The sequence below is a fragment of the Pyrgilauda ruficollis genome, unplaced genomic scaffold (assembly GCF_017590135.1).
Source record: "Pyrgilauda ruficollis isolate IOZ18807 unplaced genomic scaffold, ASM1759013v1 scaffold9, whole genome shotgun sequence".
Classification (NCBI taxonomy): Eukaryota; Metazoa; Chordata; class Aves; order Passeriformes; family Passeridae; genus Pyrgilauda; species Pyrgilauda ruficollis.
In genome coordinates, this window is record NW_024531043.1 from 10,162,390 (window position 1) to 10,186,748 (window position 24,359).

At 43.8% G+C, this 24,359-nt stretch overlaps 1 protein-coding gene across 1 annotated transcript; it reads left to right on the forward strand.

The window, feature by feature from the left end:
* The first annotated feature begins 294 nt into the window (after positions 1-294).
* NAA25 (N-alpha-acetyltransferase 25, NatB auxiliary subunit) lies at positions 295-23,955 on the forward strand. The gene is made up of 23 exons (XM_041488561.1): positions 295-412; positions 1,421-1,559; positions 3,155-3,273; positions 4,893-4,967; positions 5,830-5,937; positions 6,333-6,411; positions 6,855-6,966; positions 7,786-7,875; positions 8,192-8,361; positions 9,119-9,231; positions 11,337-11,544; positions 12,022-12,108; positions 12,970-13,150; positions 13,674-13,773; positions 17,343-17,494; positions 18,005-18,130; positions 18,374-18,617; positions 18,796-18,919; positions 19,279-19,344; positions 19,768-19,865; positions 20,085-20,195; positions 20,592-20,738; positions 20,871-23,955. The coding sequence occupies exons 1-23, from the start codon at positions 353-355 to the stop codon at positions 20,991-20,993; spliced, it is 2,832 nt and encodes a 943-aa protein (XP_041344495.1). The 5' UTR covers positions 295-352; the 3' UTR covers positions 20,994-23,955.
* Positions 23,956-24,359: the final 404 nt, after the last annotated feature.

The following is a 24,359-nucleotide window of genomic DNA, read 5'->3' on the forward strand; positions in this document are numbered from 1 at the left end:
TGCTAAAGCACTGGAGCTGCACTGCCAGCAAAGAGCTGTTTCTGCAGAATCCTCTCTATTATGGGTCTCTTTTGTTGCTGTAATGATCTGTGTGGAGTAATTACAAAAGCTTGTTTGTTTGAGTGACTAAAACCAGTACAACGAGATGAATCCTTCATCCCTGAAATGACAGTTCCCTGAATGTTTGGCTTAGGAGGAGCTGCACAGGGAAAATGTGGTTTGTGCTGCTGGTGTGACAGCAGATGCTCTGTGGTAAAATTAGAGGTGGCTTTCCAGAATGGCCTTGGTGTTTGGGTGTGATTTTTGTGTGTGCTCTTCCTCTGCAGATTATCTCGATAATGGCAATAATAAAATGGCAATCCAGCAAGCAGATAAACTGCTCAAAAAGCACAAGGACCTTCACTGTGCCAAGGTGAGTGGGACTGGGGGCACTGAGCTCATTCTGCCTGTGTCTTCACTCCAGAGTGTTCCACTGTCCCTTTCTCTGGGAGCTTCCACAGTGATTTCTGAGCCCTCTGGAATATCTCTGTTCCAGCCCACCTGGATCTTGTTTGTCTGAAAATGAACTAATAGGGACTGGAATGTTATTTCCACCTGGGCTGATTGTCAGCACCATTCCAGGTGACCTTGGCAGGTGGGCTGGGATTTAAAAATGGCTCTTGGAGCCCTGGGGTTGGGATACTCATCTGCAGGAGTTTGGATCAAAACTTGGGAGGAAATGTCTGAGGAAAACATTACAAGGTGAACATGTGTCCCAGAGGAGCTGGGGATGCCCCTGGAATTGTTCAAGGCCAGTTTGGAGCAACTTGGTCCATGGAAGAAGATGTCCCTGCCCATGCCAAGGTGTGGAGCTGGATGATTTCAAGGTCCCTTCCAACCCAAAGCACTCCAGGATTCCATGATTTTGGAGGCATTTGCTCTTTTGCTCGTTCACCACCTTCCTTGCTGTGGCCCTGTTAAGGGAAAGGGTTTCTGTTCCTCCCTTTCCTGAACGTGTGACTCTCTGCTTTTCTCATTTCCCTGGGGGTTTCCCTCTGCAGTTCGCTCCACTTCTACATTTTGAAGGCTTCCCAAGCTGCAGAGAGTGTCATTGACCTGAATCTCATTTATGTCACTTCTCTCTGGCCAGTTAGTGAAAGAAAACTAAGGAAAATTGCCAGGACAGGTCAGTTTGCAGCCTCCAGGCAGAGAAAATCATGTGGTGATGCCTCGGGGCAGCCTCAACATTTATTAAGAAGTCAGATTCCCTCTTTGATGCTGTTGCATTTGGGAGTTTTCCTCTCCAGCCATATGGATTAAAAATGTAATAAATCCTGGAGTTCTGCAGAGGGAATGAGGTGGTTGGGCTGCTCCCAGCAGGAGTGAGAGGGTTTCCAAATGCAAACTGTGTCTCTGAGAGCTGCCTGTGTTGTGTCCACAGGTGCTGAAGGCCATTGGCTTGCAGAGGACTGGCAAGCAGGATGAAGCCTATGCCCTGGCACAAGAAGTAGCAGCACTTGAACCCACAGATGATAATTCCTTGCAAGCACTGACCATTCTCTACCGGGAAATGCACAGACGTGAGTTTGTCCCTCTCCCAGAAATCTCTGTTTGTGTTCTTTCAGAAGATTTGTGCCCCACAGTTTGGTGGGAAATGTGTGAAATCCAGGATTTGTGTATGTGAGAGACTTTTGGGAGACTCAGAATTGAAGTGATGCCTGTTGTAATGCCTGTAAGGCTGGAGTGATCTTCATAAAGCAAAAAAATGCTCATTTGAACTTCTTATGAACACAATTGTGTGACAGGTCATGTTGATAATGATCCAGCAGCCTGGGAGTTCACTTTTGTTGGTGAAACTACTGGAGTTTGTTGTCAGTAGAGTGACAGAGATGACAAATCCCACAGGGTGTGATGAAAGTGGTGAAAAGCAGGAGGGAAATCCTGACCTCCCAGTTTGGCCACTTCAGCTTTGTCAGGTTCCTCGTAGTGATTTGTGTTTTCAAAATACTGAATCATCAGCATTGGAGTGATGGAGGAAAGTTTCCTGTGCTTTTCTGAAAGATGCCAGACCTCCTGTCCTGCTTTTCTGCAGCTTGAACAGTTGTTTCTGGCAGCTTCTTGGTGTGGTGGTACCTGGTACCGGTGTTTATTGTGGAGTTTGGTGGGTGATAGCACCAAATTTATTGTTGAACTGCTGGAGAAACGATCAAGGGGTGAAACAGCTTCAGAAAAGGGTATTTGCATCAGTCTGCAGAAGAGATTTGCTTATCTTCTCCCACTTGATTTCTTTGTGTGTGTTTGTGGAGTTAAAGCATCATTTGTTGAGTAATACCAACATTTTTTGTGTATTTCTGACTTCAGCATAAACCCCTGTGAATGACAAGAACCTCTCTGTGATTGTTAACAACTTCCATTAAGCTGAGCTTTGTAACTTTTAGCTCTGTAACTCAGGAACTGGTGGGTGTGAGGCACTTCCACTTTTGGTCCTGCAAGAAAATTGCAATTAGATGTTTTCTGTATTTGTGTCAGGGATGTATAAACTGTATGAAAGACAAATTACATTTGTTTTTCTATTTCTACTCTGAGCTACAATTGTTTGTCTAAGAAAAAAGAATATGGAAGGATGAAAATGTAAGAAAGTTTTGCATGTTGTACTATCAGATGTATTTTGTCATGATAGACCTGTTATTAAGAAGTGTAGTGTGAAACAATTGTTTAGAGTTCTGATATAGGCAGTTGGGAAATAGCAGGATATGATTAATATAAATAAACCTGTGATAAGAATAATTAATTTGCTAATAGGCTCTGAAAGTGTTTGTTTTGATACATGATTCACATGGAGGAGATTTCTGCCAGCAGGAGAAACCTTCATTCATTTTTATGCTCAAAAATAAAGAAAAACATGCTTTAAAAGTAGACCTAAAATTCTGCTGGGCAGTTCAGTTGCTGCTGTCGAACTCTATTTTGATTGAAGTCTATTTTGAGGTTTATTTAGAGTTTTTGAAGCTCTTTCCTCCTTTGCATGATGCTTGCAGTGCCTGGGGGACAGAGCAACATTTTGGGGGCTGATAAATGCAATTAGATGCTGTTCAGAGCATCTCTGGTGCTCTCTGGGGAGCTGTGCTTTAAAATATTCCCAGGTTGGTTTTAACTCTAGCATCTGGTTTTGGTTTAGCTGAGCTGGTGACTAAACTTTACGAGGCAGCTGTGAAGAAGGTCCCCAACAGTGAAGAGTATCACTCCCACCTCTTCATGGCCTATGCCAGGGTTGGAGAATACAAGAAAATGCAGCAGGTATGACCAACAGTTTGTGTTCTGGCTGGTTTAAAATGTATTTTTCTCTGTCTTTTACTCTCATTTATGTGTTATGAGTAATCTTCCACAAAAGCTGAGCTGGGTTAATGCAGAGGTTAAATTCTTGGTTGGTTTTTACAGAGAGGTTTGAGCCTCAGTTTTTGAAGGCGGGTTGTCTGAGACAAAAGTTTTGTTAACTTAAGGCTGTGTCTTTTACTGATCTGTGGTTTTGTAGTTACAGTACAAAATAAAGGAATTCTGGAATAGGCACATCTAGGAGTAGCTTCTGATCCTTGTTTTCACATTTGATTCTGGCCTCAGTTCTCTGTTAACTTCAGAAGATAAATCCTCCCTATGCTCTTTCTGAGTATCTAAAATACAGCTTGTATTGAAGTCATTCAGTGAAGAAAAACTAAAAAGCACTTGAAATATTCCCTGTCAGTTGGCAGCACAGTGTCACACTGGTTGGTTTTGATTTCATCCCTTCCAAATGAGGTACCTGGAGAATGCCTGTAAATGGAAGATGATTTTCAAGGCCTGTGTGCTCACTCTTCTGTGTAAAAAAAGCACAGAGAGCCAAGAAATAAGTGTGAAACTCCCTCTTGTTTCTGCTGTGACAGGTTTGGCTTAAATAGCTAAAAAGGAGTTATTGGTGTACCTGAAATGAGAAACCTCATGATACATCCCAAACTTTAGATGTGATAGATCACAATCACGAGTGGAGAAAATGCCACAGATAACAATAATTAACATTTATGTGACCTTTTGTATGTCTGAAGTGACATAAAAGTGTGGATCTCATTAAATTACTTTCAATATCAATTGAATCAAGACATCATTATCAGTATCACATTGTCAGAGTGGGATGTTGGCCTGTGCTTTTGGATTTAGGGATGTGAAGAGAGTGTGGATGGTGACTGATTAGGGAATGAAAATAAACCCCAGTGTCCTGTGCTCTGGGGTATTCCAGCTAAAAATCCTGGAAAATGCCAACTGCAGTCAGGGGATTGGGACAAAAGTCCAGCTGTGGAGGTAGACTATTGTGTGTAGTTTCTTGAAATTAATTACAGATTTTGTAGGGATAAAAGTCTTGTCCTTTACATGCAGGCACTGTGAGGGAAGTGTGGGAATGGCTGTTAATGTGTTAGGGAAAATTGTGAATTCTTTGGCTCTGCTTTGATTCAACCAAATTCTCTGCTCAGCCTTTGCTCCCCCTGCTTTGCACGTGGAGGTGAGCCCAAATTTGGGGGTGTCAGTGGGTGTGAAGTGTGTGTTGAAGGGCAGCTCCTGGAGGCAGGTGTGGGTTTGCTGTGTCCTGCAGCACTGGAGAAACCTCCTCATTCCCAAAGAGCAAATCTGCTTCCTCCTGGAGTTCCAGTTCAGGCTGTCAGCTGTGTAGGCAGTCAGTGCTTGCTGCTGTTCTTGCCAGACCTACACAGAGTCCTTGGAAACATTTCCACCCTCTGTTTTCCTCAGGGATGTGTGTTAGGAGGGAAGAGCTCCCGAGTGGGGAAAATCCTCCCATGTGCAAATCCCCTCCATCACTGCTGCCCATCACGAGATCTGAGCAATAAATCTATTTCAGGGATGATGAAACTTGTCTACTTCTTGTTTTTCAGGCTGGAATGGCACTTTATAAGATTGTTCCCAAAAATCCATATTATTTTTGGTCTGTGATGAGCCTGATCATGCAGGTGTGTGCAGTATTGGGTTTGACTGGGTTGTTGGTTTGTTTGTTTTTTTTTTTTTTCTGACTGCAGTGCTGATGCAGAAATGTTCTGAGGGAAAATATGATGATTTTGGGTAAAATGCGTGTTTGAGCTGTTTCTGTGTGATGCTGGGAGAAAGACTGAGCCCTCCTTAAGCAGCATGATTGTTGTGGTCCAAAATAAACTGAGGTGTTTTTATAATCCCATTTAACTGTTACCTTACCACCTTTATACAGCTTGAATTATTCTCTAATCTGCACTAATATCCACCTGTCCTTTTGGCAGAGATAATGAATAAATCCTCAGCTATCTGCAGTTTCTCAGTTGGAATTGTTCCTCTTTAGCAAGGTTATAAAAGCTCTTGGAGGGAATAAATGAGAGCTCTGGAATTAGCAGCAAGTCTGCAGGAATAGGCACAGATCAGCTGTGCTGCTGCTGGTTGAGGCAGCACATTTGAACACTAAAAATCAGACAGAAAATCAACAGAAAATCAAACAAAAATAAGCTTGGAGGGTTTTAATCACATCCTCTAAAATCCTGTGCCATGTAAAACACAAAAATGTTCTGGCTCCATGTTTTTACCACGAGGTTTTTGTGCTCAGACATGCAGGGCTCTGGTTGATCTGATCAAAAATGAGCTTTTCTGTGCAGCAGAAATTTTATTGCTGCCTTTTCCCTGAGCAGTTGCACTCTCAGGTCGCAGATGGCAGCTCCAAACATGTGGCTGGAGGGGGATTGGAACACCTGGGTTGTTTTCTTTTTTCCCTCTTTTAAAGTGAAAAGAGCAGTGAGTGAGACATCACAGAACATTTTGCTGAGCTCTTACAATAATCTCTCTCTTCCTCAGTCTATCTCAGCACAGGATGAAAACCTCTCCAAGACAATGTTCTTGCCACTTGCTGAAAGAATGGTGGAAAAAATGGTGAAAGAGGACAAGATTGAAGCTGAGGCTGAAGTAAGGCTTGGTTTGAGCTTTGTTGAAACAAGCAATGCACTGTTAAGGGAACTTGATTACCTTGGAAAACTTAAAATAACAAACAATGTTTTGGAATTAAATGTGAATGTAGGGGACAGAAGGAAAACCAAAAGCAGGGGGTTAGGAGGGTCTCAGAATCCTGTGGCTGAGGCAGTTTTTGGTGTTTGATTTGACTGATGAAGTGCTTTGCTCTCTGGGAGGCCCCAGGAAAAACCTGAGGACTAAGAATGGAAAACAAGACCTAAATTGGAGTATTGCACCCTTTGGGATACTAAAGATAGCTTTGCAGGCCTGGTATCCCCTATTTTCCCTTTTGGCACACCTGGGTATGTTCTTCCTGGCAAATTTCATTGCAGTCTAATCTTTCTTTGAAGGTGGAACTGTACTACATGATCCTGGAACGTCTGGAGAAGTACAAGGAAGCCTTAGATGTTGTGAGGGGAAAACTTGGAGGTAATTTATTCTGTAATAAATCAGAGCTGGGTGGAGAATACAACAGTTCCCCTTCACTTCAGACTTGTCCACTGCTTCCAAAAAAATTTTAGGAAGTCTGACTTAGCACCAGTTTCAACCTGAGTGTAAACTCTAGAGGTGTTTGTGCAACCTGGTTTTACCTACTTTGTTTATGGTGTTTAAGCACTACTCAGGGCTGAGCTTTGCAGTGGTAAACTGGGAACATGTTCTTGGTTGTAGCTGCCATCTTCAAAACTGAAAAGTCTTCAATATCTGCATTTTAGAGGAGTTTAACTAAAGATTAAAATGTGCTTGGAATTGGGATGCGGAGGTTTCCATGGGATATCTTCCTGGGGACTGCTGCTGTGTTAGACCTTGGTGCTGGGCTGGAATAAGAAGGTTTAAGCAGGGCTGAGCTGAGCTTTCTGTGTTTTTTGCTGCAGAGAAGCTGACGAGTGAGCTGCAGAGCCGGGAGAACAAGTGCATGGCCATGTACAAGAAGCTGCACAGGTGGCCTGAGTGCAACGCGCTGGCCAGGAGGCTGCTGCTCAAAAAGTGAGAGAGGATTCCTGCAGTCCTGCAAAAGAGATGGAACAAAAACCCCTACTTGTTTGGGAATGGCCTTGTTTGGTGGCTTTTGTGGTTAAAATAGGAGAATTTGGGGAAGGTTTTCCAAAGATTGCACTCTGAAGCCAGGCATGGTGAAGGTCACAGGGAGAGGCAGGGTCAGGACTGGAGTTGCTGCTTTTTTCAGGCAGAATTTGGCAATTAATGCAATAAAAGGTTGTTTACCTCCTTACTTCTAAATTTTGTGCTGATTGTCTAGCTCTGACTTTGCAGTTCACATCCTGTCCATGATTTACATTACATTTTCTACATCTAAATTTCTTCCATTTGGCCAGACTTCATCGTGGGAGATGCATGTAATGCTTGAAGCAGATGCATCAGGAGACAGAACATTCCAGTGTGATCAAATCTGTCTCAGAGCTGTCAAGGAGATGTGGTGTTTGCTTTTGAATTTAGCTCTCATCTTAGATATAAGTTTAATGCAGAAGAGAAACTTCTGCCTTCATGTTTTGTGGGGATGTTGCTGAGCTCAGACTGGAATGTGAATTTTAGGAGGAGAATTCATAGCTTGCCTCACTTTTGAATTGAAATGGTTTTGCTTAATATGTTTCCAGAAATTCAGGATGATGGTGTTTCAAAGATGCAAGACCTTTTCAAGGGAAAACAATTTTATGATTGGCATTGGGTTTTTTCTGTAATATGATTATGTGTTATTCCTTAATTCAGCTTTGGCAAGACACGTACTTTTAGCTGTTAATTGTTTTGGCAATTCCCTAAATTTTGTCTTGTGCCTGATTTTTGTTTCAGCTCAGATGATTGGCAGTTCTATATAACTTACTTTGATTCAGTGTTTCAACTCATTGATGAATCCTGGACGCCTCCAGCAGAGGAAGAGCAGTAAGTTGAGAATTTTGCTGTGGATTTGTTTTCCCTTTGTGCTACAGCAAATTGTTTGGGTTCATATATTCAGTATTAGAGTGAGTTCTTGATGTCAAGAGCCCAAATGGTGTGTTTTCCCTGCTTTGTGTTTTCCATATTTTATCTGGAGGCTGGGAATAGTTTATGGAAGTAGTTTGTACATTATAGAACTCTTGCAGCTCATGCTTTCTGTGGTGACTGAGTTGCAGAATCCATCATTTCCCTGTTTGGGAGCGTGCTGAGTGTGTGATACCAGTGGGACCTCTCCAAGAACCTTTTGTCTGTGTGGTTGCAGCTCTCTGGAAGGGGAGGTGCACTGCTCCATCGAGCAGGCTGTGAATTTCATCGAGGAGAGGATAGCAGAGGAGTCCAAGAGCTCCCGGCCGCTCCGGGGACCGTACTTGGCCAAACTGGAGCTGATCAGGCGCCTGCGGCACAGGGGCTGCAATGATGAGTACAAACTGGGTAAGAGCCCTCCTGGGGGAGGAGTTCACCTCTGCACTGAGGGAGGCAGAGCACAAACTTGCTGCTAAATCACTGAGTTAAAGACAGGTTTCATTAGGAAAACATAACGTGTTGTTCTGCGTGTAAAGGATTTTAAAAGCATTGGAGGATGAACTTGGAAGAAAGGAAGGTGTTTCCTGATTACTCCAGGGCTTGGAGAAGCCAGCAGGGAGGTTTTAAAAAGGACCTCAGGGATTTAGGAGCATCCAGTCACTGACACTGTATTCCTAGTGGAGAGTCTTGCTGTTAGTTCTGCAATCTCTGGGTGGGTTTTGATTTTTGATTTAAGTTTTCATGGCAACAAAGCCAGGTTTTGCTTTTTAAAAACCTGCATCACAAAATGGCATTTAGGGAATGAATGAAAGGGAATATGATTAGAGCAACATCTGTGCTATTTCCTAATTCCTTTTGTGTTTCCATCCCAAAAGAAGCTGTGGTGAGATAAGTGGAGGCTGCGTGTGCCTGCCTGGGTTGCTGAGCTCTTATGTGCTAAAGGAGCCTGAGTGAAGCTTTTGGGCTTTTTTTAATGTGTCCTTGGTTACCAGAGACTTTGAGGCTCTGTTAAAATCTGCAGTACTGCAGCTCTCTGCTTTCTAAATCACTCTGTAATCTTGAAGGGGGAGAAAAAGAAAGAATGAACAAAGATTTCTCACAGTGATTTTACAGATTTCACTTCTACTGGAGGGTGTTAAAAAGGTGACCTGGCCTTTTTTCCTAGGTGATCCAGAAGAACTAATGTTCCAGTACTTCAAAAAATTTGGGGACAAGCCCTGCTGTTTTACTGATCTCAAAGTGTTTGTGGATCTCCTTCCACCCAGCCAGTACACAAAGGTAAGGAAATAATCAAGAAGTGGTGGCAGGAACAGCAGTGGTTGTTTGCACTCTGGTCCCTTTGTCTTAAAATACCTGTGGATCATATTAAGAGACTGGAAACAGCAAATTTTTACTTTCTGCTTGAAATTCAGAGAACTCTTTGTGCTGTAGAAAATATCATGAACACTTGAACATGAACACTTGAGAAGTTTCATTCCGAGGATTTTTACTGGAGGTTTAAAGCTAAGTTTGATCCTGCAGTCTCAGATCTGGTATTCCTTTGGCTTTTTTATTCCCATTTTTCAGGGTGTCAGGATGCTTTGAGGTCAAAAATTTTGTTTAATGGGAAGAAGCTGCCCCCTCATCCCATGCAGGGATGTCACAGGTGCTTTGCTTGGCTCTGACAGTGCCAAAAGGACACACTGACCCAAATCCAGGGGTCATGCAGGCACCTGTGGCAGCTTTTTCCAGAATCTCTTTCTGAAACAACTCTCTGGAAAAGAGTTTCTCTGAAAAGCCCATTTGTGCAGAGTCATGAGCAGCCTGGAGTGACTTCAGCAGCTGGGAATTCTGTCACTCACCCCAGTGTTTGTCTGAGCCATTGTGTCCAGGGATCAGCACTGGGGAGGGCAGAGAATCTGGGATCAGCCAGAGCCTGGGGATAAAATGTTGGTAAACAAAGTGTAGGTAGTGAGGTTCTCTTGGTTTATTGAAGTATTTTTTGACTCCTAATGCAAGCTCTTCCCACAGCCCCACTGCTGATGGGCGTGGTGGCTCTGGCAGGGGTGGATGTTGGTGGTGCTTTGTATTTAAAGATGTGTTTTTAGCCCACTGGCAAGAAATGTGGCCAGTAGGATATTGAACTCCTAGTCCTGGAAAGAGTGATTCCATTGTAAGGGAGCCCTGAAGTAGTGAACAGGTTTCATCCTAACTTTCCAGGGAACAAATTCAAAACCAAGAGTGGGAAAATTATATATAATAATAGTTCACACTTCAGTTTTGTCACAACTCTGACTTTAAAATTCTCTGTCTGGCCTTAAAACTGCTGCTGATTTACTGAGTATATTCTGGAATATATGTTGTGTCAGATTGATGTATTGGGTGGTTTTCTGGTTGTCCCTGAAGCAGCGTCTTCAGCAGTTTAGCTTGGTCAAGGACACAAGGAACTGAGGAGGTTTCATGGTGCTGAGGTGCTGATGAGTTTTGACATGAGAGTTCCACTTCAGTAGCTGAGGTCACGATCTTGCTGGACCACTGACATGTGAGATAGTCCAGAAATAATGGTCACAACACCAGCCTTGACTTCCTAGAGGTGTAAATTGGATAGCAGAGCCAATGATGTGGTTGACCTTGCTCAGCTTGGCAGAGTTTCAGACTGAAAAGATCTGTCAACACAGCATTCATCAAATTCTTCGGGAAAACTGGAATTGGTGTGTGTTGTGCTTGGTGCTGCTCCTGAGCTTTTTGCCTCAGGCTTGCATTTGATGCAGTTCTTCTGTGTTGATACCAAATGTAGTAAAACCAAATTCATTGGCTTTTACTCAGGTTTCACTTTGCAGACAATGTTGGGTTTTAGAGCAAGAAGCTGCTGCCCAGCCCTGTGTGCTGTGAGGAGTCTTTTGTCTCCCATTAAAACTACACAATGAGAAGCTGCATTTCTTACAGCTTAATTCCAAAAAGAAGTCATTAATCAGAGTTGATGACCTCACTGAGAACTGCACATTGCTTCAGAGCTGAGGGAAAATGTAACAGTGCAAAACCATCATTGCCTGGAAGTGTGCTGAGAAGCTTGTCAGTAACTAATTATTTTAATTGCATCTCTTATTACCACGAGTGTTAACAGGTGCTTGAGCTCCTTGGTGTATCAATGAATTGGAAACCTGCCTCTGGTTTTTCTTCCCTCCATCTGTTTGATGAAACTTAGTAAACCTCAAGCAACTCAAAAAAAACATTGAGCAACTCAAAAAAAATCTCGAAGGCTGCTCTTGAACCACGGATTCAGTGTAACACCAACATGGATGTTACCACCTTGCCTTTTTTTGGTTTGATTGGAGGGAGGAAATGCTGCTTCCCCATCATTTGGTGCAGCCCTGCAGCCTTTGCCACGGGGGTTTCTCTTGCAGTTCATCCGGCAGCTGCTGGACGTGATCCCGCTGGCGGCGGCCGCCGAGAACGAGGTGGCTCTGCCAGGTGACATCAAGGCCCTGCAGCAGCACCTGTGTGTGGTGCAGCTCTCCAGGCTGCTGGGGATCTACCACGCCATGGAGAAGAAGCAGAAGCTGGCAGTGGTGCGGGAGCTGATGCTGAGATACCGCCACGGCTTGGAGTTTGGTGAGGAAAATCTGTAACGCTGATAAAAAACGGCTTTCTCCTTTCTGATTCTACCCTTGACCTCCCCTGAATTGTGGTTACTTTTATTTTTTTCCTTTCAGCCATGTATCTTAAAGATAAATAAGGCTTTTCTGCTGTCTGTTTGTACTTTGCAAGATTGCCTGTGCTTTTAAGCAAAGCCAGGTTTTCTCACTGAAGTGCATAGGACTCATTTGTGGTCAGGAGTTATTGATTTGTAAATCTTGCAGCTGTGGGAGTCAGTTCTTCTTCCAGAAGATATCAATGTTTGAAGTGCCCCAAAGGCCACTCAGTGATGTGTGAAGTTGTTTGGATTTTAAGACAATTCTGATTTTATAAATTAAAATGTGGTGCTCTCTGGTGGTGGGGCCACTCAATAACCCTGACTGAGATCAGCTGGCACCAATTAATAATTAGTTTTAGTAATTCAAGGGTAACTGGTTTTTTTCCTCTTTTTAGGGAAATCTTGTTTGAAAACTGAATTGCAATTTTCAGATTATTACTGCCTGCTTGCAGTTCACCTGCTGCTTGATCTGTGGCTGGAAGGTATGGTCCCAAAATTGTGCCTTGCTCCAATATCTCTGTGGGAGGCTGGGAAAGGGAGACTGTGTGGCCAGTGAGTGCTTGGCATGGCTTGTTAGGCCTGGAGTTTTCTGGGTTGGGTTTTGGGGTCTTTTTTGCAATATGAGGTATTTCAGGAGTCCTTCTGATCAGCTGGTGTTTGCCCTGAATCTCACTGATCTCTATAAACAGATTTAATTTTTCTGATTAATTCATTTTTTCTCTCCCTTTGCACAAGTTCTGCTGACAATTCGTTTCTGATACCAGGAGTGTTTTGAGAGTGTTTCTTTCTCTTCCTGACATACTTTGTCTTTTGGATCCCTTGTTTCTAGACTTGCTGGGACCTGTTCCCTGAATTAAATTTGCCTGTACTCCACCCCTGCTCCTTGTGTTAGTCTCTTAATCCCACAGTGTCCAGTGCTGGGTGTCCACATGTGACTTCCTGCCCTTCCATGTAGTTATCTATACACCCTTGTCTTTCCCAAGGCAAGATTTAGTCTTTAACCTGACTAAATCCTTGGTCAGATTTCTGGCAGGAAGGTGGATGGGGGCTCTTGAATTCCCAGCTCTTTTGCAATGTGCAAGCTGCAATTCCCAAACAACCCATGATTTATCAGGAAAGGTCACTTTGCCTGCAGTGTGCTCTGTGCAGATGTGAGCTAGATATTCCCTGGGAGGGATCATTCCCCCAGCATTCCCTCAGGGAGCAGCTGGAGTGCTGGAGCAGGTGTTGTTTGGGCACACTGAAATCCCTGGCAGCGCTCTGAGCCTTGTGTAACACGGGCAGAGGGAATTGTGCCAGCGCCTGTCCCTGCTCACACCTGCCTGTGCTGTGTCTGTCACCAGGTGAAGAGGCAGCTGTGTGGCAGTGCCTGACTCTCTTGGAGGAGGGGCTGTCTCACAGTCCCTCCAATGCCCAGTTTAAGCTGCTGCTCATCCGGATCTACTGCAGGCTCGGCGCCTTCGAGCCCGTCTCGGAGCTCTACTCCAGCCTGGACGCCAAGCACATCCAGCACGACACCATCGGGTGGGTGGTACATACTGAGAATAATCACTCCTGGCCCCATCCTGCCAGCTGCAGCACCCTCTGCCACCCTGAATTCAGCACATTGTCACATTTTCATGTGCTGTTGTGCAAAAGTGTTTGGGTTTTTGGGAGGCACGGCCACTGCATGCTCCCCCTTTCTCTCAGGTATCTTCCCCCATGTGATTTTGATTTGTGTTGGATTTTTTAGAGTATTAATTAATCTGAAGGAAATTGGTGAAATGTCTGGCTGGCTGCCAGTCAGAGCTTGGTGTTCAGCTTGGGAACACCAATGAAAGCCATCACACCCTGGTGTGATGGGGGATCTCTCACTGAGCAGCTCTTACTCCCTTAACTTGAAGAACTCCAAGCCCTCACATATTGCTTTTAAAAAATTGAGAATTCATTCCACTAAAAGCCTGAACTTGCCCATGAATGCTGTTAATGCTGTTAAATGTCCAGATGTCTCCTGTGCAGCTGCTTGCCAGGGCAGTGGCTGACATTTGCCTCGTGCTGTTTGTTGCAGTTATCTCCTGACACGCTACGCCGGCTCCCTGGGCCACTACGCTGCTGCTTCCCAATCCTGCAACTTTGCACTCAGGTTTTTCCACTCCAACCAGAAAGATGTAAGTTGAAAGAAACCTCCTCCATGACCTTGTCACACAGCAAAGTGTCTTAGAGAAGCTTTAGGGCTTTAGAGAAGCCCTGTGCAAGGCTTGTGCAAATGCAGTGGTTTAAAACATAACAAAGAGCAGTAGTAGGTGCAGTTTTGTGGTAAAAGTTGTCTCAACCTGCATTTCCTACTACAAGGATTTGTGAGTTGCTGTTACACGAGGTTTTTCTTCAGCTTCCTTTCTTTTAAAGGCAGTTTTAATGCTCCTCATAAAACAGGTATGATTGCTTTTAAATTAATGTTTGTGATTTTTTGCAATAATTGAAGTGGAATGTCCTGTGGAAATAAGTGCTGGTGTCATAAATTTGGCATTTTGGAAAGTAAGACAGCAGCCAGTGATGGTGGGTCAGAATGGGGGTGGCACATGATGAATCCTTTATGTTACAATCGCTGGAGCTGCTTGTTTTCATTGGATGGTGAGGGGTGCACTTCACTTTAAAGGGACTATCCCATTCTGAGGAGTGGGAATATTTCCTGTGTATTTGTATTTTACACCCTGGGTGGGCACTGTTGAGAGGTAGCTGAAGAAGATTATTTTTACTTCCTAGGAAACAAAGGTGCAATCCAGTTTTAGATCTGCCAGTCAGCCACTGGCTAAGTTGGCTCCAGAGGTTCTGCAGTCACACCATTTGCTTTCCCACTATCCCAGCAATAACCACAGGAATTGTCTGTACTGAGCAGTAAAGATTCTCACACAGAAATCATTCAGAAGCAGCAGGCTGCTCTGTTGGCAGCCCAGGTGGTTCCTGTGTACAACATTCCCATGGCCATTTCCCTGTGCCTGGAGTGTTGGTGCCCAGTTCCTGGGAGCTGTGTCTGACACAGAGGTTTTCCTGAGGGATACACATGGATTGTTCAGTGGGATGGGAGCTCACTCTGCTCTGCATCTCTCACTTGCTCATTTTTTTTCCTACTTGCTAAGAAGCTTTGGATTCCTGGGAGTGAAGCCCTGGATCCAGACACCTTTTTTTGTTTTTTTTTTACTGAGGTGTAACTTTTCAATCTTGTTTAAAAGTTATTTGATGGATGTTAATGAAAAACATCCCTGGAACCAACTGTCTGAGTGAAACCCACGACTGCTGGGTGCCAGGTGGAAAAGAGAACTGAAAAAACTTCTGGATGTGATTCCTCTGCTTGGGAACACTGTGTTGTAAAGCATCAAGAAATCATCTTTCCATGGAAAACAATCTGAAGTAATTGAGGTGTGGTTCCCTTGGGAGCAGGTTTTTCTCTGTGGCATGAATGATGGAGGCGCTTGTGGCAGAGAAGAGCTGGATGTCTCCAGTGGCTGTTGGCAGGAAAACACAACTTGTGTTCCAGAAATCCCAAAAAGGTGTTGCCTTGCTGCTACACCTTCAAAACATGTTGAGATTTCAAGAGGCAAGCAGTGGTGCAGCAGGAGGACAGAATTCTCATGTGACAAGATGAGGATGGGACTCTGGAACCACTCACATCCTACCTTGGAGATGGTGTTGCGGCCAAAGGACCACGAGCTGATGTTGCTCTCAGGTCTCCAAATCTCTCCTGCTCTGGACACTTGCAGTGGTTGTCTCCTTAAGATCCTTTTGATGCCTCAAAAGCTGTTCTTGCAACCAGGAATTGCAGGAGATGAAGGCTCAGTTCTGGCTGCTGTTCCCTGAGGATGATGGTATGACAAGAGTGGGGATGAAGAAGGATTCCTTGCCATAAAACATGTCACAAGGTCAGGATCTGCTCCCAGATTTCAGAAGAGATTTCTGTGCTGCTGTGGTTCTGCTGGGGCTGCCCCTTTATGCTCAGGGTGCCTGGAGCAGCTCCCACTCAAGCCCCACAACCACATCTGCAGTGTTAAAAGGTGTCTGTCCTTTAAATGTTCCCTTTTTACAGATTTCTGGTGCTGCCTGCTCTTCCCTAGGTTGATGCTGAGATTGGCTGGAATATCACAGCACAGAGCTGTGTGTGGGACTCTGCCTGGAGCAGGAAGTGTGGGATGTAAATGAAGTCTGGCATAAAAATAGAGCTCCTGAATCAGACTTCTTGCTTCAGATAAATCCGTTCTCCTGACTTGCTGAACTTCCCAGCCTGACGTGAATCCTGTGTCAGAGTGATCCCATGAGTAACAGCCATGTAGGCTGCTGTGCAATCCTGCCACTATTCCTGCTCTGGGAGAGAATGCCAAGGACACGGAGGAGAGAAGGCAGCATTGCTATATTTGGCCAAAACTAAAAAGGCAACTTTATCCTCCTCAAGATAGTCCTCCTTCAGCTATGCAGAATCACCAGTAATCTCTCTAATTTTCTTGTGTCCATCCATCTTTAATCTCTCCAGATACTGCAGGCAAACCACTCCAACGTGTCCTGGGGGGATTTAAAAACCACGTGGATGCAGTTGAATTAGAGCCCATAGCCCAGTCCCTGACAGTCACCTCTGCAAGGCTGTTGATCAGAGGGTATGTTGTTGAATATTTGGCATATTTTTTCATTCAGTGCAAATAACCAAATTACTTAGGGGAAAAAAAAAATAAAGACAGCTCCCTAGAGGACGTCTCTTGGTTTGGAGGGGGAAAAGAAAGAGTTTTGGATCTGTGAGTGTTGCCTTCTGGTCTCTCAGAGCCTTCCAGACAGGTTGAGCCTGTTAGGACCATACAGAATTCAGTTAAGCAGAAGCCTTTTTTGGTGCCTTTCATCTTCAGTGCAGTTCATAAGCTTGTTCAGAAGAAAATAGTTGATTTGCCAGAACTTCTCAGTTGTGGAGTACTTCTGATGTAAAAACTCAGCTGTCACTCATGGCTGGGAACAGAAATAGTTCACTCTGTGTCTACAGTTAGATATTTTCATTAAAACACTGCTTGTCTGGAGTTCCTTCATCATAAAAATCTCTTTTTTTGGAGATTGCTTGGACTGAAGTGAAATACTGGCTGCCTGCCTTGTATTGCTACATTTCATCAGAGGGAAAGCAAAATATTCCATGGACCCTGCGAGTTTCCTTTGGTGTTTGTGTTGTGCCATGTACACATTGTGTGATGCTGTATTTAAAACTCTAATAAAAAAGAGAAACAAAAAAATGTGTGAGTAAATTTTTTTTTAATCTGTGTTGTGGTGATATGTGATGCACATCCAAGTCAGTTCCAGAAAATCTGGGCTATATTTCTTTTGCCTGGAATTATTTCTCACAATGAAATAATGATTTAATGATTTGAATCACGTATCTAAAAGGAAGAGGAAGGAAAAAAAGCCTTCCAAAAGCATCTCTTCCCTGTGAAGTATTTCTCATTGTGGTGACAACAACGTGATGTTTCAGGTCGGTTTGGTTGTTAAACCTCACTGCCCATGGAGCATCTGGCCATTCCCAATTTAAAGCAGCAAAACTGCTTGGGTGACTTGGAGAAGCAGAAGCACAAACTCCTCCCAGAGATTGAGGATCTGCCAGGTCCTGCACCTCTGGCCTGATAAAAACCACAGAAACGCGGTTCCTTGGCAGTGACCTTGTTGCTTGTTGCTAATTTGGGCAGTCACTAAGGGAGCTGCCTGTGTTGTGTTGCAGACCTCAGAATACATCATCCAAGCCTACAAGTACGGGGCGTTCGAGAAGATCCCGGAGTTCATCGCCTTCAGGAACAGGCTGAACTCTTCCCTCCACTTCGCGCAGGTTCGCACCGAGCGCATGTTGTTGGACCTCTTACTTGAAGCAAATATGTGAGTACAGCTCCTGCCATGGCAAAACTGGGGGTGGGCCAAGAGGGGCCTTTGGGGAGTTGCACCTGCAGAAGCCTCAGAGCTGCAGCTCTGCTCCTAAAGCTTCATTCTGATTTTAGTGGTCTTGGGTTGCACTGAGGAGGTTTAAAAAAAATTCTTTGTGGGAAGAGTTGTCAGGTGTTGGAACAGGCTGTCCAGGGAAGCAGTGGATTCACCATGCCTGGAAGTGTTCAGAAAACATGTGGGAGGGCACTGAGGCCATGGTTTAGTGGTGACCATGGTGGCAGTGCTGCATTGGTGGTTGGACTTGGTGATCTTAAAGGACTTTTCCAGCTTTGGGGATTCTGTGGTTCTGATTTGCTGTCCCTTCACATCCTTGTCAGTGCCCTGTGTGTCACGTTCCTGACAGAGGAAGAGCTGAGCAGTGCACAGAACGTGATCTGTTAGCGAGTTGCTTTCCCTTTGCAGTGATCAGATATTTGATTTTGTGCTGCTTGTTCTTACCTACAGATCAACCAGTTTAGAAGAAAGTATAAAGTCCATGAGTCTGAGCCCAGAGGAGGATGACATTCCATGGAAAGATCTGCGTGACAACAGAGACCTGACAGTCCTGTTTAGCTGGGATCCAAAAGACAGGTGAGTAGAAGTATCCTCAACTCACACATAGCAAAGAAATTCCTTCCAGGGCAATTCCCATATTTCAGTGTTCCTTGGGCTGGCTGATTTAAGCACCATGCACCACATCTGGCAGTGCTGCCCTTTTAGATATTAATTTTTCGGAATTTCTGACCACTCCTTCCTCATCATACAGAACTGGGGAGCTTTGCCTAGGCTTTTGTGCCTGGAGATTTGCCTGAAAGCTTTGGTGCCTTTCTCCAGGGACATTTCTGAGGAGCATCGGAAGCTCTCCCTGGAGGAGGAAACTCTCTGGTTGCGAATCCGCTCTTTAACGTTGAGGCTGGTGAGCGGACTCCCAACTCTTGGTCACACCATCCAACCAAAGAACTCTGAAAAGACTGCAGAGAACGGTGTCTCATCCAAGATTGACACGATCCGAGCCCTGCTGCAGCAGCTGGAAGCGGCGGTGGATTCAGGGAAGAAGTTTCTAGAACAAAAAATCCAGGTACCAGTAAGGCAAAAGCTCTCCCCAAATGTTGACTGTGAATGCATCGTGCAGGCTGCAGAGTGCATTTAACTGCCCCTGGGTTTGTGGTGTGTGACTGACTGGGAGATGTGCCAGGCACTGGGTGGGATGAGGAAAAGCTGCAACACCTTTATCTTTTTCTTTGCTTCTTGCCTAGTATCCTGTCCTTGGCCCTCCTCCTACCCGAATGGCTGGCTTCTTCAGCAATGGCAGCTGTCAGTGCCAGACTAGCTTGTTTTATCTTGTTAGTGATATTTATGAACTAGATACCAATGGCTTAGGTAAGTGTTTGGGGCAGGGGTTTGACCACATTGCCTGGTGTGTGGTGGGAGGGAGCCACATGTCTCTGTTTAGTCTGAAAACTGCTGGGCGTTGGAGGATGTGGACTCAAAACTGTTACTTGTGTGTTAATTTTCTGTCTGAAACTAAATTATCTGAGAGCCAGTGCCTTCATTTAGTGTTTTATGTAAGTCTTTTTCTACAGAATATGGTGCTGTAATACTGGCTTCTCTTTGAAAGCAGTTTAATTTAGTTTTGAGTACTGACACTAAATTGCATTTAAATGCCTCTTGAATTTCTGGAAGCAGAAAATAAGAGAAGTTTGTAGCTTATAATTTTTAATTTTTTTTTTTTTTTTCAGAAGATTCAGCAGAAATCCAGGAAAGAATAGGGAATAGTTTCAAGTCTTTAGTAGAACGACTGACAGGTAAATGGTAACTCAAGAACAGACACTGAGGCAGAGCTTCCTGGCTGTCTGAGGATGGCTGTGGAGTGTCTGCAGGGATGGGCTGTGGTGATGCATCTGCAGACCCTGTGAAAGCTTGAGAACAAGGCTGGGATTGCCCTTGGCTTGTGTGTTGAAACTGCTGCATGCTCAGAACGTGCTGTGCCCTTCAGTGCATTTATCTGCCAGCCTGGGCAGCTTCTTCTCCTGGTGCTTGGGTCAGGGGGGCTCATCAGGGGTGTGGAAATGTTTGTAATGAGCCAGAACTCAGAGGAGATGGAGAGGACTAGTGGTCAGTGCCCTGACAGTTCTGCACACTACACTCAGATACCTGGTGTAAAGAAAATGCACATTTGAGATGATCTCCTTCATCCTCAAGGAAGGCTTTTTCTTTTTTCTTTTCAGAATTGTTCAATAAATGTAAAGGTGATTTGATTGAAGTCAGAGATGGCACCTTGAAAACTCATCCAAACCTGTTAGAAAACTTAGTCTTCTTTGTTGAGGTATTTTGTTTTTCCTTTGGAAACTAGAAATTTGGGAATGGTGTGGGGTAGAAATGTTGGGACTGAAACACAGTGCAAGTTTGATGTCAGACAATCAAGAGAACTCATGAGGGATTTTGTTGCATATTTTAATCATACTAAATTTTACCAGGAACACTAAAATGACTTGAGAAACCTCCTGTAAATGCAACTTAAAACATATTTTTACCTTTCTTCCAGACGATCTCCATTGCCCTGTGGGTATCGAGTTACTGTGACAGCGTCCTCCGACCTTTTAAATCCAACCTGCAAAAAAAGAAGAAGAAAAAAAAAGAAAGCAGTGTAGCAATGGTACAAACAATATTTCTTTCTCTCTTCCCCCACCCCTAATCACAGCCTATTTGTTCTGAAAGAAAAATCAGGCTAGATAACATGAACTGGTTTTCATAAACTTGTGGAGGTTGATGTGGGTACCTTGGGGCTAATTCTTGCTGTTTAAATTCAGTGACATGTCATATCTGTGACATCATGTGACAGTTTTTTAATGAGAAATACAGTTTAGAGTGTCATTGACCTTCCTGCCTGGAATGTACTACAGTAAACTTGTCAGCTGGGAGTGTTTATCTGAGTAGCTAAATTATAGCTTAGCACTGGTGGGAAGAAGAGAATTATGTATTACAAAGGGAGTTATATAAAATGGACATTAATATGTGTTTATAAATTCAAGACCTGTGTTTGTTTTTGTAGCCACCTGTATTTACCCATTTCCTGGATTATGTAACTGAACTCCAGACATTAACTTCCAATGTAATAGATCATATCAAAGGGCTTGAAATCATTCTGACTGCACTAAAACTTGAAGAGCTGTCCCTCAAGGACACTCTGCTTTTACAGGTAAGAGATTCCCTGTGCAAACACTGTGGTCCTCAGGAATTTCCTTTTGGTGTTTGAGATGTTGGAGAAAGGTTAAAAGGGGGATTTAAACAATTGCTGTGGAGTGAGTGATTTCTCTTTTGCACTTTGCAGGAAGAAAAAAAGTTTACAAAGACTGTGCAAGGGAAGGTCCAGAGCAGTTACCATCACTCAGTTCAGGAAATTGGAGAGCTGCTGAAAAAGAGACTTGATACCATTAAAAAACTAAAGATTTGAGCAATGCATCCCTGACAGACTCCACAGGGGAGTGACACCAGAGTCCCAGACAGAAGCAACATCCACTCTACCATCACTTAAATCCAGAACTTCCTCATAATGCATGAAGGACTTAAAATCATGAAACAATTTTTTTAGGTATTACAGATGTATTGAGCTGATTTAAATTATTGTACATAAAAGAAGCAGGGACCCTTCCTGGGGTTTGACCACTTTTTATACATGTTCATAAGCATATTGCAACAGGAGAAAAGTCACTTTCTTCCCTTTTGATCTCTAGAACCAACTGGAGATGGTCTTTAGAAGCAGCAATAGCAATCCAGTGTAAAGCATCTATCTCCAAGGATATTTTCACCACCATACAGTGTTCATAACTTTTGTATGGTCCTTGCCTTAGAAATGCAGGAATTGTAGATGTCCACGTTCAGCCACCTCTGATGAACTGAGCCTGGCTTGGAGCTGCCTGTTTTGTCTGCAAACCACCTGGTCCTGCTGACAGAATTCCATGTGTTGGTCCATCAGGGAGAGGTGAGGCCTCCGTGGTGGGCTGGGAATCATCCGGAGCTGGGGCAGGATCCTCCAGGGAGGAGGTGTCTGTGCACAACTCGGGAAAACTGCAAATGTGATGAGGAGCAAACTTCAGAGAGAAAGAGATGGGAATGGGTGTTTCAGCAAAAAAAAAAAAAAAAGACAAAAAGAAAGACCTTGTAAATAATGGCTGCAGTGAAGTGTGACACTGCGCTGGTATCATGTCAGTTTAATGTCAAACAGCAACGTCATGACTTTTAAAAAGTGTATTTAGATTACTGAAACTTTAAGACTTCAATATTTTAATAGAAATGGAATCCTATTGGCTTTGGTTTTAAGTTGGCAGAGGTAACTTTTGCTTCTGCTGTGGTCTGAGGCTGAGATCCTTTTTGTGCCTGTCTGCTTGCTTTTTGCAGTTGAACTTTGATTATCCAAGCACTGGCTCATGAAACTTTCTGTTAGAAAGTGTGACCATATCATCTGCTCCCACAGAATCTGTATTTCTGTTGGGTTTTTTTCATGTTCAAAGAGCAATGCAGCCTAAAATTGATAGGCAAAAAAATAAAGTTCATGTACCTGCAATACAAGGGACAGGTCAGACCCAACAGATTCCTCATCTCCTGGTTTAGAGCTACAGGTATCCAAGTCTAGATTTAAAGTTTGAAGAGAGCTTGACTGCCTTTGTCATCTCCTCTGTTTTGTTAGTAATGCTAGAATGTTGATGAGAGTATTTTTTTAATAAATCCCCTGTATTTAAAAAAAAAAAGTCCTATAGCTGCTCTTGCTGGATTTAGTTTAGCTTTGCCCCATCCTGAAAGGGAAAGAAGAAGAATGTCTGCAGGTTGTCAGATTGTAAAGGATGTCCTGATGGTTGAATCACAATGTCTGGTAAGTGCTCTGGGCTGGAGGAATACCAAAATGTGTTAAGTCTGTTTTATAGTAATACTTTTACTGAAAAAAAAAAAAAAAAAAAAAAGAAAAAACCCCAAACACAACTGTCATGTTGTATAGAAATACCATTTTTGAAAGGAGGGTGTGCTCCTTGAATTAAAGCAAGGCTGGTGACTGAAGGTGATGCTGTCAGGTGTGTAGGGTGAGTGAAAACCACCCCAGTGCTGGGGTGGGCAGTTCAGAACAGCCCTGAGCCAGAAACAGGCACTGCCCTTCCCAGTCAGGGGGCACAGTGGCACTGCTGCTGTCCCTGTCCCCTCCCTCCCACAAATTCCAGAGGGCTTTGCACAAACACAGCAAAGGTGACACAGGGGACAGTCCCAGGGCTGATCCAGGCTGGAGTTTCCTTCCACTGCTGCTACACCAGGTTGAACTCAGTCGTATCAATAAGCAATGGTGACAATGTAAGTGAAGTTTAGGATTAAGAGAACCAAGCATTTAAAATCCTCCTGTGTGCCTGAAAGCAGAAGCTGGGTTAAAAAAAGGTTTCCTGCATTCCTTGAAAGCAGAACTGAAACTGGAGGGGACTGATGTCATCTGAGGCAGGGGCTGGGACAGGATGGAACCATGGCTCACTCACTTCCAGCACAGGGAATTCTGACTGTTCTCAGTGCCAGCTGCTGTTCTTTTGCCACTTCCAGCCACTGGGAATGACAGCCTTGTCAAACACAGAACTTTGGGGTTCCTCAGTGGTTTCTAAAAGCAGAGGCTGTCTCTTCCCAAGCTGTAGTTTCTCTAGGAGGAAACAGTGTACAAAAATGACTCCGTACTCACTGACTGGGGGCTTGGTTGAGGGAGAGTTTCTCTCCCCCTATAAATTGTGTACAGTTAAATATATTATATATTTCTTACAAAAGAGCATTTCCCCTCCAGAATATGTCCAACACGGACCTGGTAAGAAATTCAAGCTATAACCCATTGCTGCTGTTCCCCTTTTTTCCACTCTTAGAATTTGTTTTTATTTGTTTTGGATTTTCTTTGGGTGATGAATTGAAAAACATACCTAGAAGAAGCTACCAAGACTACTGTTTACAGACTGAAAAATTACTGCTTTTATACTACTGGGATCATGAGCCACGATCCTTTTACAGATTTCCTTGACTCCTCTTGGCTTAAAATCAGTTTCTGATGTAGATAAAGGTTGGAAATCTCCTACCCTGCTTTGTCTACACACAGGACAAACTGTACAATGCTTGTTTGTGTTGTCCATCATTTTTGTACTTTTTAACTGTTCAAAAATTGCATTTATATTTTGCAATCCTTGATAATCATGACTTTATTTTAACGGCTAGTAAACTTAGGGATTTTTTTTTGTTGTATTTGCAGCCTTATCTGAACTTTCTCTTCCTTGATTATTGTTAATTTATGACTGTAGGAGATATGTATGCCTCAGCCTTCTACGGACTTAAGTGACACAGCTGCAACTGAACTGCTTTAAACTGGATGGGTTTATAATTTATATAAAAGTCAGTTTCGTTACAAATCAGTATTGCTGCCTCCTTTTTCTGCCTGGATGGTCTGGATGTGATCAAAGTGCTTGTCTGCACTGTCTTTGTAAGCTCCGTGGTGAAGTCAGATTATGCTGTTGCAGGACAAGCAGATCCTGTAAAGAGGAAGGATGAAAAAAGAGGGAATATGCTCATTGTTTTCCAGCTGGGGATTAGGTGCAGAATTATGTCTGCTGGGGGAGGGAGTGTGGATGGATCAGTGCTTTTACTTGATGAGCTGTCAGTCTGTCTTTCTGCAGTGCTTGCTTGCTTTTAATCCAGTCTTTCCACGATAAGGACACGTTGTGTGCAAGTGCGGGCTGGCAGTGCATGAAATCTCCCCTGGCAGCACAAAAACCTCTGCTTGAGAGGGCTGTGGCAGTGCCCACCTGGACCAAAC

Excerpts from the sequence above, each read along its gene's own strand:
- NAA25 (XM_041488561.1), top strand. The coding sequence starts at position 353 with ATGGCAATCCAGCAAGCAGATAAACTGCTCAAAAAGCACAAGGACCTT. Across the intron at positions 6,967-7,785 it reads AGGAGGCTGCTGCTCAAAAA|CTCAGATGATTGGCAGTTCT; the intron begins GTGAGAGAGGAT and ends TTTTTGTTTCAG. Across the intron at positions 20,739-20,870 it reads AGGACACTCTGCTTTTACAG|GAAGAAAAAAAGTTTACAAA; the intron begins GTAAGAGATTCC and ends TGCACTTTGCAG.